The sequence below is a fragment of the Pongo pygmaeus genome, chromosome 5 (assembly GCF_028885625.2).
Source record: "Pongo pygmaeus isolate AG05252 chromosome 5, NHGRI_mPonPyg2-v2.0_pri, whole genome shotgun sequence".
Classification (NCBI taxonomy): Eukaryota; Metazoa; Chordata; class Mammalia; order Primates; family Hominidae; genus Pongo; species Pongo pygmaeus.
Window position 1 is genome coordinate 146,784,702 of NC_072378.2, and position 20,246 is coordinate 146,804,947.

Here is a 20,246-nt window from a genome sequence, read left to right on the forward strand (position 1 = left end):
GAAATATTTTGAATATTACACCTGGTTAAAGAGCTCAATATGCAAAGATAACTAAATCCTGCATATGTGTCCCTTCTCCTCAGGCTAACTTATGTTTGTGCTAACACGTCTCTTGGAGCAAGAAAGGAAACAACTTTCTTTTGGGGATTGAGTCCCTGTGGCTTACTAATCAAACAAAAAGCAGATGAAAAGTAAACCAAGGTATATACATAAAATCCTCTCCAAGCCGTTTTATATACAGTCTGCTCTGCAATACTTGTTTTGATACTACCAGTTAGCTCAAGCATAATTGGTACGTAGGAAATATTGTTAGTATCAAGAATAGTTGTGTTCATTCATACACAGTTTCTTAGGAAAGGCATAATCAGAATGGCAGAAGAATTAACACCTTCAGGAGGAAGGAAAAAGGCCCTCAGCTTGGCTACCACTCAGCAAGCCCAGGGTCTTATAGGCCCTGTCACCTGTCAGTCTACAATGTCCCAGACTTAGAGCTTTTTAGAAAAGCATATGCTGTGTTCAAGTGGAACATCAAATCATTTAATCTTCATTGCTGTAGGTGGATCATTGTCTTTCTTTTACAGATAATAGAACTGAGTATCAGAGAAACTAAGGAACTCACCTAATGTCCACAGATTGCAAGCGGTGGAGGCAAGTGCTCTCACTCTGAGGCTTCTAGTCTTTTGCAACATCACGCTGCCTTTTAGCAGATCCTAAAATTAGGCAACGTGGCTGGCAATCTTCTTTTTGGTTTTTGAGAGAGTCTCACTCTGTTGCCCAGGCTGGAGTGCAGTGGCACAATCTCGGCTCACTGCAATTTCTGCCCCCTGGGTTCAAGTGATTCCCCTGCCTCAGCCTTCCAAGTAGCTGGGACTACAGGTGTGCATCACCACCCCTGGTTAATTTTTTTGTATTTTTAGTAGAGATGGGGTTTCACCGTGTTGGCCAGGCTGATCTTGAACTTCTGACCTCAAGTGATCCACCCAACTTGGCCTCCCAAAGTGCTGGGATTACAGGCGTGAGCCACTTTGCCCGGCCTGGCAACCTTCTTAATGTCATTTCAGAAGTACTGTAAGGGACTGTTTGACTCTAAGTAAGTCTCCATGTATCTCTTTATGTCAGCTTGAAGTCCTGCACTTAGGGAGTAGCTTGTGAGAGCTAACTGGATTCTCCCTGTTAAAATCTGACAGCTCTAGGAAGGATAAATGATATCAGTCATTGTCAGCAATTAAAATGATCAATTTATCAGATTTCTTCCAAGCTGCTAGTTAGGTGGGAGCAGGTTTTGACTGGAATGCAAGTGAGGTAGATGGAATGATTCAGGAACTGGGCATGTGAAAAGCTTCGAGGAAATGGTACCAGGAGCAACAAGTGAGTCTGAGGTTCAGAACATTGACTACCTGCCTCTGTAAACCCTGTTTCATCCTATGTCCCACTGGACCCTAGGCTCAATAAGGGGTCAGAATTAGAATGTAAACCTTCCTTCATGATTCCCAAAGATAACATACAATGTGCCTAGCACAAGGCCAGATGCATTTTTGACACTTCATATATTCAAGTTTACTCCTCTTCTCTCTCTTTACAAGTTATCTAAAATGTAGGTGCATAATTTTAACTTGTTTCTTCTCCATCTTTAATTAAATATTCAAATGTTACTTAAGCTTTCCCCTGGGTCTTTTCTTAGGGATCATATCCTTCTGCTTGCAATTGGTTGGCATAATCCGTTTTCAATTTCTGTTTTGAAAATCTCCCTGTACTTCCTCCTCCTGTCATACCATCGTTCATGCTTTTGGTCCCTCTTGTAATTATTTCAGTTAATCATCACACAATGTAAACTGAATGCATTGAGAGGATGTTGTAAATATGTAATTTATAGCATAAAAAATTCCAAAATAAAAACCAACATGCCTGGAAGGAACCCTGGGGTCAAAGGAAAAGGGCAGTGTTCAGTAATACACACAGTATGAGTAAGGCTTTTTAAAATGAAGTCAGTATTTTTCCCTGGATATTTTTCCATAGTTTTTTTCCCAGCTTTTGGGACTTTTTAAAAAAATGTGTTTTATACCAAAATATTGTGAATTTTTTTTTGTTTCTAAATGCTAATGAAGTGTGAACTGACTTCTCTTACGAAAAAGCAAATGAGGAAGCTAAAATAAAAGTCTTTGGAAACTGATTTAAAGGAAAAAGACATTCTAGAGCCAGCATTGCAGCAAAGCCTTCTTTGTGAGTATGTGAGAAGCTGTAATAATGTAATCTGAAATAAAACACAAAAATTCCTGGAAATGAAAATGGAAATTACTCACATCAAGCACTCACAACAGCACAACAGGCTCTATAGCTCTAATGAATCTAAAATGGAAGGATATCAGAGGTGTAGATTAGTGTCATTGATCAACAGGATGAGTGTGAGCCAGCAGCCCACGGTTAATTCTCACTTGGATATCACTCAGAAAGATACTCTGAAGAACTTTCTGGTATGTCTAGCAACTGGGGGATAATAACTCTCTATTAGTCAAAAGTCAACACAGCAAAGAGATGAATAATGTGCTCTGGGTGTACCATTCTCTCTTCTCATTCTAAATGCGTTTTGTTTACCTGGCAAAGGAGAGCTTTCTTTACTTTCCCAGAATACCTTTTCTTTTAGGGGACAACTATTTGTAGAAATTGCAAGAATCTGGATGTGGAGAAGCCATTAGCTACCTGTGGGTGACAGAATGCATTTGCACATTAGGAACAGGCAGAAAACCCAATCAACTGACATTCTTTGTCTAGATTAAAAAAACAAACAAACAAACAAAAAACTAGGCCAGATACAGCCAATAGATTTCAGATGCCAACTTAGTTTGATTGGCTGTAGCCTCCTGGAGTGCTAGGCTGAGAGGGATTGTGAGCATGAGTCAGTTTAGAGAGAAAGAATTGCAGGAAGGATTAGGCAGGGGCGTGTGAGAGGGGCGAGGGATAAAGAGAGCTGATGAAGAAGAGTATGTGTTGATTAATTGCCATTTCCTTCAGTCAAGCACAAAGAGCAAGAGGCCGTGACTCATCTTCTAGTCCGGGAGGATGAGCACTTTGCATAGGTACTGCAGAAAAGAATCCCACTTTGCAGAACTAGTAAGGAGCAACCAAGCATGCAGCTTTGGGAAACTGCAGCATTAATTATAGAGTGAATAGCAACATGGAAAGCAGATGTAAGAATGCCGGAGTTCCCATGACTGAGATATAAATGTTTATGCCAGTACAGAGTTGTTCTCCAGTATTCGTATAGTAATGAAAATAACTAGAGTATTTTAGGGCATTAATAGTAATAGAAATATGAATGAAATCGTGCTATTGCCTTATAGATTGTCTTCCTTCATTTGGGATGCTATAGCAAAATATCATAAACTGTATGGTTCATAAATAACAGAAATTTATTGCTCACAGTCCTGGAGGCTGGAAAGTCCAAGAACAAGGCACCAACAGATTTGGTGTCTAGTGAGGACCTGCTTTCTGGTTCACAAACGGCACCTTCTAATTTTGTCCTTGTGTGGTGGAAGGGGCAAGAAAGCTTTTTAAGGCTGCTTTTACTAATCTCATTCATGAGAACTTTGTCGTCATGGCCTCATCACCTCCTGAAGGCCCTTCCTCCTAATACCATCACCTTGGGGGTTAGGATTTTCAGCATATGAATGGAAGGGGGTGAACATAAGCATTTCGACCATAGGACATATGCATTCGTCCTGATTATAAAGCAGTTTTTTACATGCCTGTCTTAAATCCCCACAAGAACCACATGAGGCTTAAAGAGTTTAGTGGCATTCTAAGTAGTATAATCTACTGTTAAAATGTTAGAAAAGAGACCAGCTTGTACATTCTGATGTTAGATCTTGTGTTCTTTAGATTGCATTGGAGAATGTCCTATACCATATACACATATGGTGTGTAGTGTATAACATGATGTTTTGATATACTGTATGTATATAGTAATGATTACTATAGTGAAGAGTTCTAAGTGTAGGTTTTGCCATTGTGTAGTGTTCTGGCATTTCAAATTACTGAAATAACTGATACCAGTTATTTGGCTTCAAAAATATTTATCCTAATCAGGGAAGAGATTAGTTTAAATGTCAGTGCACAAGACATTAAATCCTCAACATCCTTACTAATTAAAGATGCCTTTCTCAGATTTCTTGCTCTATTAGCACCTTAAAAAGGTTCCAGACTTGGTAAAACTCACCCCTTTTAATACAGTGTAATGAAAATGACAACTTAATGTGAAAAAGAAATTCGGATTAAAGTAATCGAATAAAAATTAATGTTCTTATTGATACTTATTCAAAGAATAACTTAATAAACCATAATTTGAAGGACAGGATCAACTTAGCAAACATAGCATTATTTTTTGGAGGATAAGCAGAGAGAAAAGTACAAGAGTAATTTAATTTTTAGTGAATATGGATGATACACAGAGATTGAAGAATGGAATATACACATTTGGGATAATCAGAGGAAACATAAGAAATAAGCTAAAATATTGGCAGTAGCTGATGTAAGATGATTCTAGCTTTCTCTTGTTTCTATTATTATCTACTTACCAACTTTCTTTGTTTTCTACATTATGTCTATATTCTATAAGACATGCATGTTGTGCTCTTTGTAGGTATGATATCATGAATCTGCAGTACACTGAAGCTAATCGCTATGACTATGTGCACGTTGGAACCTGGCATGAAGGAGTGCTGAACATTGATGATTACAAAATCCAGATGAACAAGAGTGGAGTGGTGCGGTCTGTGTGCAGTGAGCCTTGCTTAAAGGGCCAGATTAAGGTAAACCACAACTGCATTCTTGCATGGTATCTGTGAGGAGGTTGGCTGCCTGGACATTAGTAAAGAACAACACAGACAATTTTAAAAACATGACTGTCCAGAAAGGGTGTGCCAGGCTTACGATTTTGGCTCTTGAGTTTAGGTAAAACTTGAAAAGACAAAGATTAGGAAACAGAGTGAGTAAACTCTTAGAATATTTGCATAGTCTTTACTTGAATCACAATGATGGGCTGGAATCTTTAACACAATCTAGGCAGGAAACGGATGAGTAATCAAATTTAAAAAATCAAAAACAGAAGTAAATGTGAAAACCAAAGCCAATAATAGTGCTTAGTCGTAGTTCTAGCTATTGTTAAAGAAAGCAGAAGCTGAACAATGCTAAATAAGCAAATAACTAAAATACCAGAAGTTGAAATAGGGTAACACAGATTGCTTATCATTTTCCATTTCTCTACCAAGTCCTTTGATTCTTTTGAAACTGGCATTTTTTTCTACAGAAGACAGCGCCCCCACTTTCTAACTATTTTCAGGAGCTATTTGGAGGGTGGGGTGGGGCAAGTGAGTAACTATGACATCAGTATATACAGAAAATGACAACAAACAAGCATCAAATCCTTGGCGGGGTGTGCTAAAGAGGCTTCTTGATGAAGAAAGCATGGAGGCAACACTCTCTGTATCCCAGGCTATTTAAAACCAAACTGGGTGATGCACTAGGAAATGGAGCATAGGGGAGGGATTGTGAATGGCAGGGTATGGATTAGATGACCTAATAGGTCTTTCCCATCCCTAATTTTCTGTGATTCATCTTGAGGCACAGACAGGCTGTCATGTAAATGTCTCACAGCACAGCTGGAGCTGGGGTAGATCAGGCGTGAGGCTCTGGCTCCCGCCATGCTGACATGCTACCATACCATTCTTTGCTTGGGAGCTGCAAAAACACCCATGTAGGAGAGATGCTCTGATAAGTTCACTGAAGGGTCCCCAGGGCAAGAATCTAGTCATATAATGCTAAGTTTAGACAGAGGCTGGACATGCTTTATCTCAACTGACTAAAGAAAATGCAGGATCTGCAACCTGTGACATCTTTTGGCAGCTGAGAAGAGCTATCCTGGTAGACTCAAATTCTCAGTCGCTCCAGCCACTTGGACAAAGAAACAAACTTCCGAGATGAATCATCCTAGTTTTAAGTATCTTGTGCCTTCTCTGCAGAAGTTATATTAAAAATATTTGATAGTTGTTATGACAACCAGTCCATCAGCATAGACTCCATTCTCATGCTGTGACACGGTACTGGAGGCCTCATGCCATGGCTATGGTAAATCTTTGAGTTGGTGGATCATGGGAAGATTTGGCCAATGTGCCCTATGTGGCTGGGGTCAAGTGGGGGATTCAGGAGACATGGAGACACTGCTAGCTTCCAAGCAGTGCAGAAGTATTTCAGTAGTCTAAGAATGTGTAAAAGTAGTATGTATGGGCTGATTCCTGTCTAGGTGGAATATTTCCACATGAGGCTGCTGATGATATAAGGTATGTTCTCTGAAATCCAGAGGCCTCACATTTCTCCTTGCCTGTTATCATGAGATGCCAGACCAAGGCATTCTGGTTGCATCATCTTTTCTGGATAGTGGGAAAAAACAGGATTATCTGTGGACTGAAGTCATAAGTTGGGGAGAGGACAGAGGCTCTGAGCACATGCACTTCTGCCACCCAAAGGATGTCACATGTTGGCTCAGGCTGCCTCTCCAGTGTGGGTGTAGCATTGAGTCTATTGTGCAGACAATTACTGGGAAACAGTTTTTGGAACTGCAAAGTTCAGTTTTGCAGGTTATATGGAAAAAATAAAACCTGGCAGGAGAAAACAAATTGTTGCAAGGATTTGCTGTCCTCAAGCTCCCTTTCACAATTCCTTACTGTTATTCTGACTGCCAGGTGGCCATGAATGGGTGCTCACATACCACGTGTGCTCCCCTTTACACCTTCCAGAGGAGAGGCTTTTGTTCTCCCCAATTCAGGGGCAAGGCTGTCCGCATATGTCCCTGCACCTAGACACTGAAGTATTTCTGCCATCATGTTTGAGCTATGCCCATGCGTGTTATCGAAGGAGATCCCAGAAGTTGTTGCTGAGCCATTACAGAGCATTCACTATAAATGCAAAGCTCCTGAGGGCCAATTTTAGAAAATTGTGTACCCTGCAGAAGGAAAATATGCGTGCTCTCAATACCAACCTGGAGTGGAGGTGAGGGGGGGATGTTTGTTTTGTTTCTCATAAGCACCTTGGGAGGTATGGAAACAAATGAAATTTGAGTCCTATTTACCAAATAATATTATGCACATTCTAACATCACTAATTTGCCACCTACCAGGCCCAGGATGCATACAGCCAGATCAGTAGCCACTGTCAAGATATAAGAGAAACAGGCAGCTTGCAAGGTGATTGTAGGACATACACTTCTATTAACTGTGAAATACAGCCTTTAGGAAAGGGTTATTTTAAATATCAAATCCATTTAAACTGCTAAAATAATAATTTGATGTCTTTTCTGATAACCCACAGAACTTTCTTATGATCATTTCCTTTGAAGTAGTCAAAAATCCAGTTTTCTTATGTTATTGATATTTAGAATTATAAACATATCTTATAAATATAATATCTCATGGAAGAAGAGAAAAATTTTTGTCATACCACAAACACAGGTGAATAAAATAATACTTTTTATTGTTGTGTGTAACCTTAGGGTCCAGTCAGGAAAAAAAGCCCATGTCAGATGGTTTACTAGGGGAAATTTAATAGAAGAAAATGGTTACAAAAGTAAAATGGGGTACTGAGGCAACTCAAAGGTGACCAATAGCAGCATCTACTCCCACTCCAGAGCTAGAGGGACCCAAGGAAACCTCACAGCTACTACCTCTGAGCTATCCCTGAAGTGGGAGAGTGAGGGCACCCTGGTTTTTCTCTTCTCCTTCTCTTCTGCCTCCCATTAGTTGCTCCTATTTTACCAAACCCATCCAGAAGACAGCTGGCAAGAGATCCTAGAAAATGTAGTTCAAAAGTATCTTAGCTCAGGTTCCCTTGAACTCTACCAACTATGCAAGGATTAATTGCTAATACATTAATGGAAGATTCAATCCTAGAGAAACAAGAATAAGGGGGAAAGGGAAGTGAGATATGGAAGGATGGGGGAATGCAAAACAAACAAAGCAAGGTGACACGTTATTGAGCAGGAGATTGCTTCACTGAGCATAACTAATCACGTGGCCTCAAGAGGTCACTGGATAGGCTACTCAGACTATTGGAGGAAGGATGGGAGAGGAATGAATGTGTTCACTTCATCCTATTTTCTGCTTCCTGTGGCCAAAGTTTATGCTCACAGGAAGTTACAGGCAGCTACTGAGGAAGCCAGAGCCCAGGACTTGTAACACAACACTTCTTCAGATTCTGAAAGCAATGTGAGGAGTGAGAGTCTAGGTGGGTCTCCTATGGTCTGGCCTGGGTCCTGCTATGGTGAGTCCAACAGGGGCAGTTCTGGAGCCCAGAGCCTACTCAAAGAGAGGGAGAGACAGCTAGAGATAACAGAATATGAAGGAGCAGTGGTCGAGACTGCAGTAGCAGTCATAACAGCAATGTCTAGAACTCTCCGAGTGCTGATAGCCAAGGGCCCAAGACACAAGTGCAGCCAAAGAGAGTCTGGGGCAACAGATAAAATCTGAACAGTGTTATGCAAGCAAACATCAGGGGCCTTTTGTGTGTGCTGATCTCACATACAGAACCCACTGCTGTTTTCCTTGCTCTAGTGAAGGACAGGAAAGGGGTAGAAAGGGGAAGAAAGGTAAAGGAAAAGAAAGTGCTGGAAAGGAGAAGGGAAGTAATGGAGATCAGGGACTAACATTGGTCATGTATGTTCATAAGCAAGTATAATAGATGCTTTACAGACATCATTTCAATTACTCCTTAAAAGGACCCTTTTAAAGCAGGTATTATCATCCCCCCATTTTATAGACGAGGGAATCTGAGACCCAGAGGGATTGAGTCACTTGCCCCTAAGCTCTCTCAGCTAGAAAGTGCCAAAGCTGGGCTTGGAGCCAGCTCAAAGCTGTTATCATCCCACGGACACATGTTGTTCAACTATCTTCCATTATATGAACTGGCACATTTCCTTCAAATGCATATTTCAATTTCTAAGCCTTATTTTTTCAATAGCTCACAATAAAATCATAAGTAATAATCCACTTTTAAAATGCCGAGGGAACAGAATCCAGAATTCAGCAAGCAATATTTGTGAAGGAGGCTGGAAGAGTTTAATAGAGACTGAGACATTGACAGAGAAGTGAGGGAAAGGATACAGAAGATTGATTTCACTGGCCTCCTGTTTTTTCTTCCCCTCTCTCCTCTCTCTGCTCTCTTCTCCTGCTTTCTTTTTCCTCTTAAGTTTATATTTGAATTCTTTTCTCCAAGATGTTGGTTTTGGGTTGGGAGGTTGGGGTAAGAGAGTAGAGGTAACCTTACCTCTTCTTATCATCACCCAGCCAATCATGACAGAATTCTGGAGATATCAGGTGAATGTGGCATACCTCATAAATGTTTCTCTTCATTTACACATGCCCTATTGTTGTATAGTAAAGTGGCACCTTATTTATATAGAACAAAGTCCACTTACACATATCTTACACACTGTAGACTTTAGAATTAACTGTTTTCATTTATGAGATAAGACATTTCGGCCGGGTGCGGTGGCTCACGCTTGTAATCCTGGCACTTGGGGAGGCCGAGACGGGCAGATCACCAGGTCAGGAGATCGAGACCATCCTGGCTAACATGGTGAAACCCCATCTCTACTGAAAATACAAAAAGTTAGCCGGGCGTGGTGGTGGGCGCCTGTAGTCCCAGCTACTCAGGAGGCTGAGACAGGAGAATGGCATGAACCTGGGAGGCGGAGCTTGCAGTGAGCTGAGATAGCGCTTAGGCGACTGAGCGAGACTCCATCTCCAGAAAAAAAAAAAAAAGACATTTCATCTGATTTGTTGGAATTATCTACTAGAGACATAAAATTTTCGTCTTAAAAGGCATTAGAAATGTGGCCCTAAGAAAAGAAGACTGCTTAATTTAAACCTCTGGCGTGCTCCTTGCTCAATTTTAGCTTCTTATATGACTGATTTTTTTCCATGGGTGAGCAAAGAGGCCAAAGAGCAGATTCATTGAGAATCAAAGCAAGGGGAACATGATCATTCTCATTACGACCTAAGATACCCTTAAAAATGGATGGAACTAGGAGAGTCCACTAAGAAACCATTTATATTTGGCTGGAATTGGAACATTAAATGTGCTGCATTTCTGCTGCATTTCTGCTGCAAGCATTATTAAATAATACTTCTACAGGAGTTCGTATCTGGCTTTTCCTGTTATTAGGTATAGCTACTTGAGAGAAATTGCCAGTGGAGAAAACTTATAATTTCTAATAATAATTTATAATTTCTTATAACTTATAATTTCTAATAATAATTTTAAAAAATAAAATTGCTTATATTAATTTTCAGATTGACACCTTTCAACATAGGCCATTGATTAAAATGTAGCCAAGTTATGTTCGGTCATGTCTCTTCAAGCCTCTGCAGACATTGGGGTTAGGGTCTCAGATTCCAGAGCATTTGTCATCATCAGCAACCTAAGATCCTTCCTTAGCTCCCGTATTTTAATATCATTTCCCTCTTCCTCTGTACATTTTCCTGCTATTCAAAGAGCTCTCTACATTTACAGTTGCTTAGTTAGCCTAGCTTCTGCATTACTGGGTAAAGATGCTGTTTATCTGGAAGTTTGGATACCCGTTCTTGACCACAATAGTCAAGCAATTAGTACAACCCTACCTTTCCTTATAATAAGAAAAGGAATGCGATAAGGTGAAAGTTGATACTCTAGAACATAATATAAAATCTATGTGTATGTGTCTATGTATGTGTATGTATGTATACATATGTGTGGGTATATTATTAATATATTTCTACTATGTGTAATCAGTCCTTCCTGTTGCTTTATACAGAAACAGCTACATAAAATAGAGGTGTTCTCAGCTATTTAAATAGATGATGTCCTCAAGGAGAAAAACAACTTTAATAATGTGATAGATGAAACTTGTATTCTATGGAAATCAGCTAGATGAACTTTGAAAAGCCTTATCATTCCACTTTGCAGTGATCAAAACATTGCAACATGTTTGTCCAAATTTAGGATAACAAAAATATGCTGTAACACCATTTCCTGATAAGAGCTACCACTCAAAAGATATTGCCCCTCTGATCTCACTGGCAGTGGTTGGAAGGTTGAGGAAATGGGAACCTAAAAAGGCAGGGGAAAATGAGGTTGGGAAGAGGATAGATGACACATCTGCTTCCACCTTTCCTGTTCTCACATTGAATCCAAGTAGCTCATCTGCTGATTTGCTTCTAGGTCACATTGTAAATCATGCTGGGTTGATGATTTTATACTCAATTTTTCCATCTGCAATTGCTCCAAGTTCCGAGTTTAAAGTGTGTCACATTGTGGCTGTATTTCCTTTCACCTCTAGCTATTTATTTTTGTTTTTAGGGGCTACGCCATAGAATATATAAATAGTTTCTTTCTCCTCCAGTGCATGTGCTTCAAAATTGCTTGTATGCATTTGCTTTCCTCCACGACAGTGTGAGGAGGAATTTTGTCTTGAATGTGATAGCAAGAGAATTGTTTAGACCGAAATCTACCTCAAGTAAATTATCCTATTCTGCAAACAATCATCACTATCTGATTACTACCTGATTGGCACTGGCATATCATGACCCTGTCCCCATGACCCACTCCAGCCAGCCCAGCTGGCTATAGCTTAATGAGATTATTCCTTTTTCTTTAACTATTTCATGCCTACTAACGTGGATTATCTTTGAACACTTTTCACGTCTGTAATGAGTATTTTTATTCTTGTCCAGCTGTGTCTTAAAATTTTGACCAAGTTTTATGGTACATGTGCGCAATGTGCCATAAAACCTAAAGTATAATAATAATAATAATAATAATAATAATAATAAAAGAAAAAAAATAAAAAATAAAAATAAAAAAGAATTAAAAAAAAAAAAATTTTGACCAAGTTAATGAATACCTCTCTTTTGTTCTCATTTTGAAACATAAAAGAAAATATTAAAGAATAGTACAATAATTACTCACATATCCACCAATCTCATTCAAGAATTAGAAATCTTTTACCATGTCATGCCTCTCTCTCTCTGTCTCTCTTTCTCCCTCTTCTATTTTTTTTGGAACCATTTAAAAGGTAAAAATATCATCAAATTTTATACCTTAATACCTCAGCTTACATCTTCTAATAAGGACAATTCTCATATAATTGTCAAACCAACTAAGAAAGTTAACAATAACATCTTCAGCCATAACTGTCACATCCACCCCAGCTTTTTTCCCTCTTTGTGAATCAAAACAAACTAACCATCTAAATCATATAGTTAATGTAACCATTTTGGCGTCCAGTAAAACAATGATTCAGTTCCTCCACTGTGTAATGTCTTCTCAATTCTACTACAAAATGGCAAGTTCTGAGTACAAATTGCCCACAGGCATATCAAAGAATCGTGTACTTGAGAAGTCTATAATTATGTAATGATAAGATCTGCCTGTGCTACTAAAATTTTGAAAAGGAATTGAAGCCCAAACATTGTCTTTAGTGTCTTACTGTGAATGTAAAAAAAAATGAAATTACTATACTATCTTTGAATGAGGGGGAAACTTTGCAAACACAGTCATAGTGAAAAATTCCATGGAAATATCATTAATTTATCCACAACCACTATGAGTAATGCCCACACCTTCACCACTCCCACTCTGACCTATATCTGTGCTGTTCTCTTGGTCACTGAACTTTTTTGTTATTACCTCAGATCCAGCCCCTTCGTCACTTTCAGGGACAGATCCCCATGGAGAAATGCTGTGAATCATGGGCTATTGGGCAGAACAGGGGACAGAGCAAGGCTGACATATCTTTGGTGGCAGTGACGTAAGTGAGCCACATTTAATTTTTTAAGTAGACATTTATTGAAGTATAATATACACACAGAAAAGTAGCGGAGGACAGCACAAGTTTGAAAATGCAGGGTACTCAACCTACCTAGCCTTGCTCTAGCTGTCCCCTCAGCCTAGTACACTCTTTCACCAGATAGCTACGCCCTTTCCCTCCCTCAAGATTTTACTCAAATGGCACCATCTTAGTGGTACCTTACCTGACCACCATATGCAAAATGGCAACCCCGTATTTCAGGTGTCTTCCTATCAGGACGAGGTCCAGAGTGAGTCAGGCACCTATGGTACAGACTTCAAGGAGGCAGTCACTCTCAAGGTCCTGCAAGCTGGGTGAGGACTCGCACGTCCCTGAGGGAGAAAGTCACTTTAAATTTGGTCCCTAGACATTTCCCTTGCCTCATCTTGGTTTCTCCCCTGTGACCTATTCCTCTTTCTTGCTTTAGTTTTTCCAAAGCCTTTTTTTCTAGAATGACAGCTCCTCAAAGGTAGGGATATTATGTTTTGTTCACTGATTATTTTGAGCTTTGATACAGTGCCTGACACATTGTATGTAGGCTAGGCAATCAAATGAATATTTCAAATGAATGAATGAATGAGTCAATGAATGACTGAATAAATATGCTCTCCATAGGCATTTTTATTGACACATAATAATGGTACATATTTATGGGGTACACATGATATTTTAAAACATGCATACAATATGTAATGATCAAATCTGGGTCAGTGGGATATCCATCTCCTCAAATATTTATCATTTCTTTGTGTTAGGAATATTCCAAATGTTCTCTTCTAGCCATTTTAAAATATACAGTAAATTATTGTTAACTATAGTCCCCCTGTTGTGCTATCAAACACTAGCATTTATTTTTTCTAACTAACTGTATTTTTATACGCATTAACCAGTCTTTCTTCATTCACCCCTCTCCTTTTGCCTTCCCAGCCTCAGGTAATCAGCATTCTATTTTCTACCTCCATGAGACCAACTTTTAAAACTCCCACATATGAGTAAGAACATGCGACATATTTCTTTCTGTGCTTTGCTTATTTAACATGATGTCCTCCAGGCTCATTAATGTTTCTGCAAATAACAGGATTTCATATACCTATTGGTCATGTGTATATCTTCTTTTGAGATATGTCTATTTAGGTTTTTTTCCCCATTTTTAAAATCAGGTTATTTGTTTTCTTGCCCTTGAGTTGTTTGAGTTATTTACATATTCTGGTTATTAATCTGTTGTTGGATGGATAGTTTGCAAATATTTTTGCCCATCCTGTAGGTTGTCTCTTCACTCTTAATTGTTTCCTTTGCTGTGAAGGAGCTTTTTAGCTTGATATAATCTCATTTGTCTATTTTTGCTTTTGTTGCCTGTGCTTTTGAGGTTTTATCCAGAAAATCTTTGCCGAGACCAATGTCTTGAAATGTTTCCCCAATATTTTTCTCTAGTAGTTTCATAGTTTCAGCTCTGACATTTAAGTCTCTAATCCATTTTGAATTTACTTTTGCATATAGTGAGAAATAGGGGTTTAGTTTTTTCTTCTTCTGCATATGAATATCCATATTTTTCCTAGCACCATTTATTAGAGACTGTCCTTCCCCCAGTGTATTTTCTCGGAGTCTTTGTAGAAAATAAGATGGTTGTAAATATGTGAACTCATTTCTGGACTCTCTCTTCTGTTCCACTGGCCTATGTGTCTGTTTTTGTGCCAGAATCATGCTGCTTTAATTAACTACCTGTGTAGTATATTTTGAAGTCAGATAGTGTGATGCCTCCAGCTTTGTTCTTTTGCTCAAGATTGTTTGGTTATTAGGATTCTTTTGTGGTTCCATGAGAATTTTAGGATTTTTTTCTGTTTTTATTTTTTTACTTTTGTTTTAGCTTCCCAGAGGGTACAAAGTTTTTTACATGGATAAATTGCATGCCACTGAGGTTTGGTGTAGGGATGATCCAGTGGCCCAGTTAGAGAGCTAGTACCAGACAGGAAGTTTTTCAACCCATGGCCCCCATAGTAGTAGTCCCCAGTGTCTGTTGTTGCCAACTTCATGTCCATGTTTACCGAGTGTGTAGCTCCTGCTTATAAATGAGAACCTGCAGTGTTTGCAAGTTTTCTATTCCTGAATTAGTTTGCTTAGAATGATGGCCTCCAGCTACGTCTGTGTTGCTGCAAAGGACATGATTTTTCTTTTTTATTGCTGTGTAGTATTTTACGGTGTATATGTACCTCATTTTTCTTTATCCAGTCCACCATTGATGGGCATCTAGCTTGATTCTATGTTTTTGCTATTGTGAATAGTGCCACGATGAACACATGAATACATGTGTCTTCTGTGAAGATTGCTATTGGTATTTTGATAAGGATTGCATTAAATCTGTAGATCACTTTGGGTAGTATAGACATTTAAACTATCTTATTTCTTCAAAGCACGAACATGGAATATCTTTTCATTGTTTTTTGTCCTCTTCAATTTCTTTCATCAGTGTGTTATAGTTTTGATTGTAAAAATATTTTATCTCTTTGGTTAAATTTATTTATAGGTTTTTTTGTAGCTACTTTAAATGAAAAATGCTTTTTTATTTCTTCTTCAGATTGTTCACTATTGGCATATAGACATGCAACTAATATTTGTATGTTGATGTTGCATCCTGCAAATTTCCTGAATTCATTTATCAGTTTCTACAGTTTTTTGGGGGGAGGGTAGAATCTTTAGATTTTTCTAAATAGATTATTATGTCATCTGCAAACAAGTTCAATTTGACTTCTTCCTTTCCAATTTGGATTCCCTTTATTACTTTCTCTTGCCTAATTTCTCTGGCTAGAACTTCCAGTACCATGTTGAATAAAGATGGTGACAGTGGGCAACATTACCTTATTCTATATCTTAGAAGAAAAGGATTTCAATTTTTCCCTGTTCAGTAAAATGTCAGCTGTGGGTTTGTTCATATATGGCCTTATTATGTTGACAGACATTTCTTATATAACTAATTTGTCGAGAATTTTTATTATTAAGTGATGTTGAATTTTATCAAATACTTTTTCTGCATCTATTGAAATGATCATATCGTTTTTGTTCTTCATTATGTTGATGTGGTATTAAACCATCCTTGAATCCCTGAGATAAATCCCAGTGGATTGTCGTTAAAAATCTTTTTGATGTACTGTGGAATTTGGTTTGCCAGTATTTTGTTGAGGATTTTTGCATTTATGTTTGTCAGGGATATTGGCTTGTAGCTTTCTTTTTTGTTGTGTCCTTGTGTGGTTTTTGTATCAGGATAATGATGGCTTTGTAGAATGAATTTGGAAGAATTCACTTCTCTTCAATTTTTTGGAATAGTTTGAGAATAATTAGTACTGGTCTTCTTTAAAAGTCCAGTAGAATTCAGCAGTAAATTCATCTGATCCAGGACTTTTCTTTGTTGAGAGATTTTTATTACTGATTCAATCTTTTTACCCATTATTGTTGTGTTCAGGCTTTCTATTTCTTTATGGTTCAATCTCAGTAGGTTATATGTATTCAGGAAATTATCCATTTATTCTAGATTTCCCAATCCATTGGCATATAGTTATTCACAATGGTCCTCTGTATTTCTGTGGTATCAATTGTAATGCCTTCTTTTTCATCTCTGATTTTATTTATTTGGGTCTTCTCTCTTTTTTTCTTAGCTTGTATAGTTAAAGGTGTGTCCACTTTGTTTATCTTTTCATAAAACTTTTTTTTTATCTTTTGTAGTTTTTATTAGTTTCGTATTTCTACTTTGATATTTATTATTTATTTTCTTCTACTAATTGGGGGTTTGGTTTGTTCTTGCTTTTCTAGTTCTTTTAAGTGCATTATGAGGTTGTTTATTTGAAGTTTTTCTACCTTTTTGATGTAGGTATTCATTGCTGTAAACTTCCTTTTCAGTGCTGCTTTTGCTATATACTGTAGGTTTTGGTATCTTGTGTTTCCACTTTTATTTGTTTCTCAATTTTTAAATTTTCTTCTTAATTTATTCATGGACCTATTGGTCATTCAGAAGCATGCCATTTATTTTCCCTGTATTTTTACAGTTTCCAAAATTACTCTTGTTATTGATTTCTAGTTTTATTCTATTGTGATTTGAAAAGATATATGATATAATTTTGATTTTTTTTCCGATTTTGGGGTCTTATTTTGTCACCCAATGTATGGTCTATCCCAGAGAATGTTACATGTACTGCCTGTAAGAAGAATATGCACTCTGTAGCAGTTAGATAGAGTGTTCTCTAAATGTCAGTTAGGTCCATTTGGTCTAAAATGTAATTTAACTCCAGTGTTTCTTTATTGATTTTCTGTCTGAATGATTGGTCCATTGCTAAAAGTGGAGTGTTGAAGTCTCCAACTATTATTGTATAGCAGTCTATCTCTCTCTGTATGTCTATGAATGTTTGCTTTGTATATTTGGGTGCTCTAATGTTGGATGCATAGATATTTACAACTGTCATATCCTCTTGTTGAACTGACCCCTTTATCATTATAAAATAACCCGCTTTGTCTCTCTTTACAGTTTTGACTTGAAGTCTATTTCATTTGATATGAGTATAGCTATTCTTGCTCTTTTAAAGACTCAGCCTCTCTTGATGTTGTGCAAGTTTAAGTGAAGACTTGCATGTAACTGAAGGAAAGGTATCTAACTTTGTTCCCTAGGCCCTTTTCTTTCTTCACCTCTGTTTCTGCTCTGTACCCTATTTCTCTTTCTTGATTTAGTTTTTTCCATAGCCTTTTTCCAGAATGACAGCTCCTCATGGGTAGTGACATTATCTGCTTTGGTCACTGATTATTTCTAACCTTGACATATTGCCTGGTGCATTGTAGGCACTCAAATAGAATTTTGGATGAGTGAATGAATAAATGGTGAATGAAGGAATTAATGAATAATTGAATAAATATCTCTTCATTGGCATTTAATTTCCCCTTCTAGAGATATACTTAATCCATTGTATAAGATTTTTGAGCTCTTTAACTTCAATAATCGGGTCTTTCCATTTACTTATTCCCATGCATGACATCATGTGGGCCACAGTGGGTCACTAAACAAAAGTTGATTAATTGAATCTATATACGCCAACCCCTGAGATACAATTTTGGCTCTCAGCATAATCTGTCATCATGCTGGCAGCCATTGTGATACTGGGAAGAGCCTAATTCTTGGAAATAACTTGACTGAGGCTTGTGCAAGGTATTGAGTCCATCTACACGTGTCCCCTCATTTGCAAAATGTACATAATTAACTGCACCCAGTGGAGTAATCAAGATTCGTGTAATTCTATATAGAGTGCCTAGCACATAGTTTGACTTAAAATATGTCAACTTTTTGATCATTTTATGTTCTTATCATTTTATTATACTTTGTCGGTGATAAATTACAATGTAGTCCTACATTGTATGATATGTTTATGTAGTTCTATGTCTCTCTTTTATTCCAATTGAATTCTTCATTTCCATTTTTTCTTTCTCTCATAGTCTATATTATTGCCTTCCATTCTTTCACATACATTGTTGAGTAACTGATATGTGCCAAGAACTGTGCTAGCACTGTGAACGCAAAGGAAATAAATGTGACCTTTTCTTTTGAGGAACTCATAGTGTAGTTGGGGAAAAACAGATCAGTAATTAGATTCTATTGTTGCCCAAGCTCTCAAAGAGGATATGAAGTGCTATAGGGACACAGGCCAGTGGAGCTAGCTCCTTTCTCTTACAGCTGACTCTCCCACAGTTCTTTTTACTTTTTATTTTAATTTTTAATTTTTATGGGTACATAGTAGGTATATATATTTATGGGGTACATGAGATGTTTTGACACAGGCATACAATATACAATGAGTGCATCATGGAGAATGGGGTATTCCTCCCCTCAAGCATTTATCCTTTGAGTTACAAACAATCCAGTTACAATCTTTACGGTATTTTAAAATGTAAAATCCAGTTATTATTGACTATAGTCACCCTACGGTGCTATCAAATAGTAGGTTTTATCCATTCTATTTCTTTTGTACTCATTAACCATCCCCATCTCCTCCCCATGCCCCAACTACTCTTCCCAGCCTCTGGTAGCCATTCTTCTGCTATGTCCGTGAGTTCAACTGATTTGATTTTTAGATCCCGCAGATAAGTGGGAATATGTGATGTTTGTGTTTCTGTGCCTGGCTTATTTTACTTAACATAATAATCTCAAGTTCCATCTATGTTGTTGCAAATGACTGGATCTCATTCTTTTTTATGGCTGAATAATACTCCATTGTGTATATGCATTACCTTTTCTTTATTAATTCACCTGTTGATGAACATTTAGGTTGCTTCCAAATCTTAGCTATTAGAAAAAGTGCTACAACAAACACAGGGGTGCAGATATCTCTTCAATATACTGATCTCCTTTATTTTGTGTACTTAGCAGTGTCATTGCTGGATCAGATGGTAACCCAATGTTTAGTTTTTTTAAGGAAACTCCAAACTATTCTCCATAATGATTGTACTAATTTACATTCCCATGAACAGTGTACAAGGATTCCGTTTTCTTCTCATCTTTGCCAGCATTTGTTATTGCCTGTCATTTGGATATAAACCATTTTAACTGGGGTGAGATGATATCTCATTGTAGTTTTGATTTGCATTTCTCTGATGATCAATGATGTTGAGCACTTTTTCTTATGCCTGTTTGCCACTTGTATGTCTTATTTTAAGAAACATCTATTCATATCTTTTGTCCATAGTTTGATTGGATTAACTGATTTTTTTTCTATAGAGTTATTTGAGCTCCTTATACATTCTGGTTATTAATTCCTTCCTAGATGGGTAGTTTGCAAATATTTTCTTCCATTCTGTGGGTTGTCTTTTCATCTTATTGATTGTATCTTTTGCTGTGAAGAATATTTCTTACTTGTTGTGATCCCATTTGTCCATTTTTGCTTTGGTTGCCTATGCTTGTGGGGTATTGCTCAAGAAATTTTTGCCCAGATCAATGTCCTGGAAATGTTCCCCAATGTTTTCTTGCATTTTCATAGTTTAGGTCTTAGATTTAAGTCTTTAATTGATATTTATTTGATTTTTGTGTATGGGGAGAGGTAGGGGTCTAGTTTCATTCTTCTGCATAGGAAAATCCAGTTTCCCCAGCACCATTTATTAAAGATGATGTCTTTTTCCTAGTGTGTGTTATTGGTACCTTTGTCAAAAATGAGTTTACTGCAGGTGTGTGGATTTGTTTCTGGATTCTCTATTCTGATGAATTGGTCTATGTGTCTGTTTTTATGCCAGTACTGTGCTGTTTTGGTTACTATAGCTCTGTAGTATAATTTGAAGTCAGGTAATGCAATGTGGTTTCTCCAGTTTTGTTCTTTTTGCTTTAGATAGCTTGGTTATTCTGGGTTTTTGTGGT

General features: G+C 37.7%; 1 protein-coding gene across 2 annotated transcripts in view; it reads left to right on the forward strand.

Annotated features, from left to right (window-relative positions):
* GRM1 (glutamate metabotropic receptor 1) overlaps positions 1–20,246 on the forward strand; it is a 420,402-nt gene that overhangs the window by 335,473 nt on the left and 64,683 nt on the right. For both annotated transcript variants that reach the window (XM_054490307.2, XM_054490308.2), the window contains exon 6: positions 4,637–4,805. In XM_054490307.2, coding sequence (XP_054346282.1) covers positions 4,637–4,805 — 169 coding nt within the window. The remainder of the gene's footprint in view (positions 1–4,636; positions 4,806–20,246) is intronic.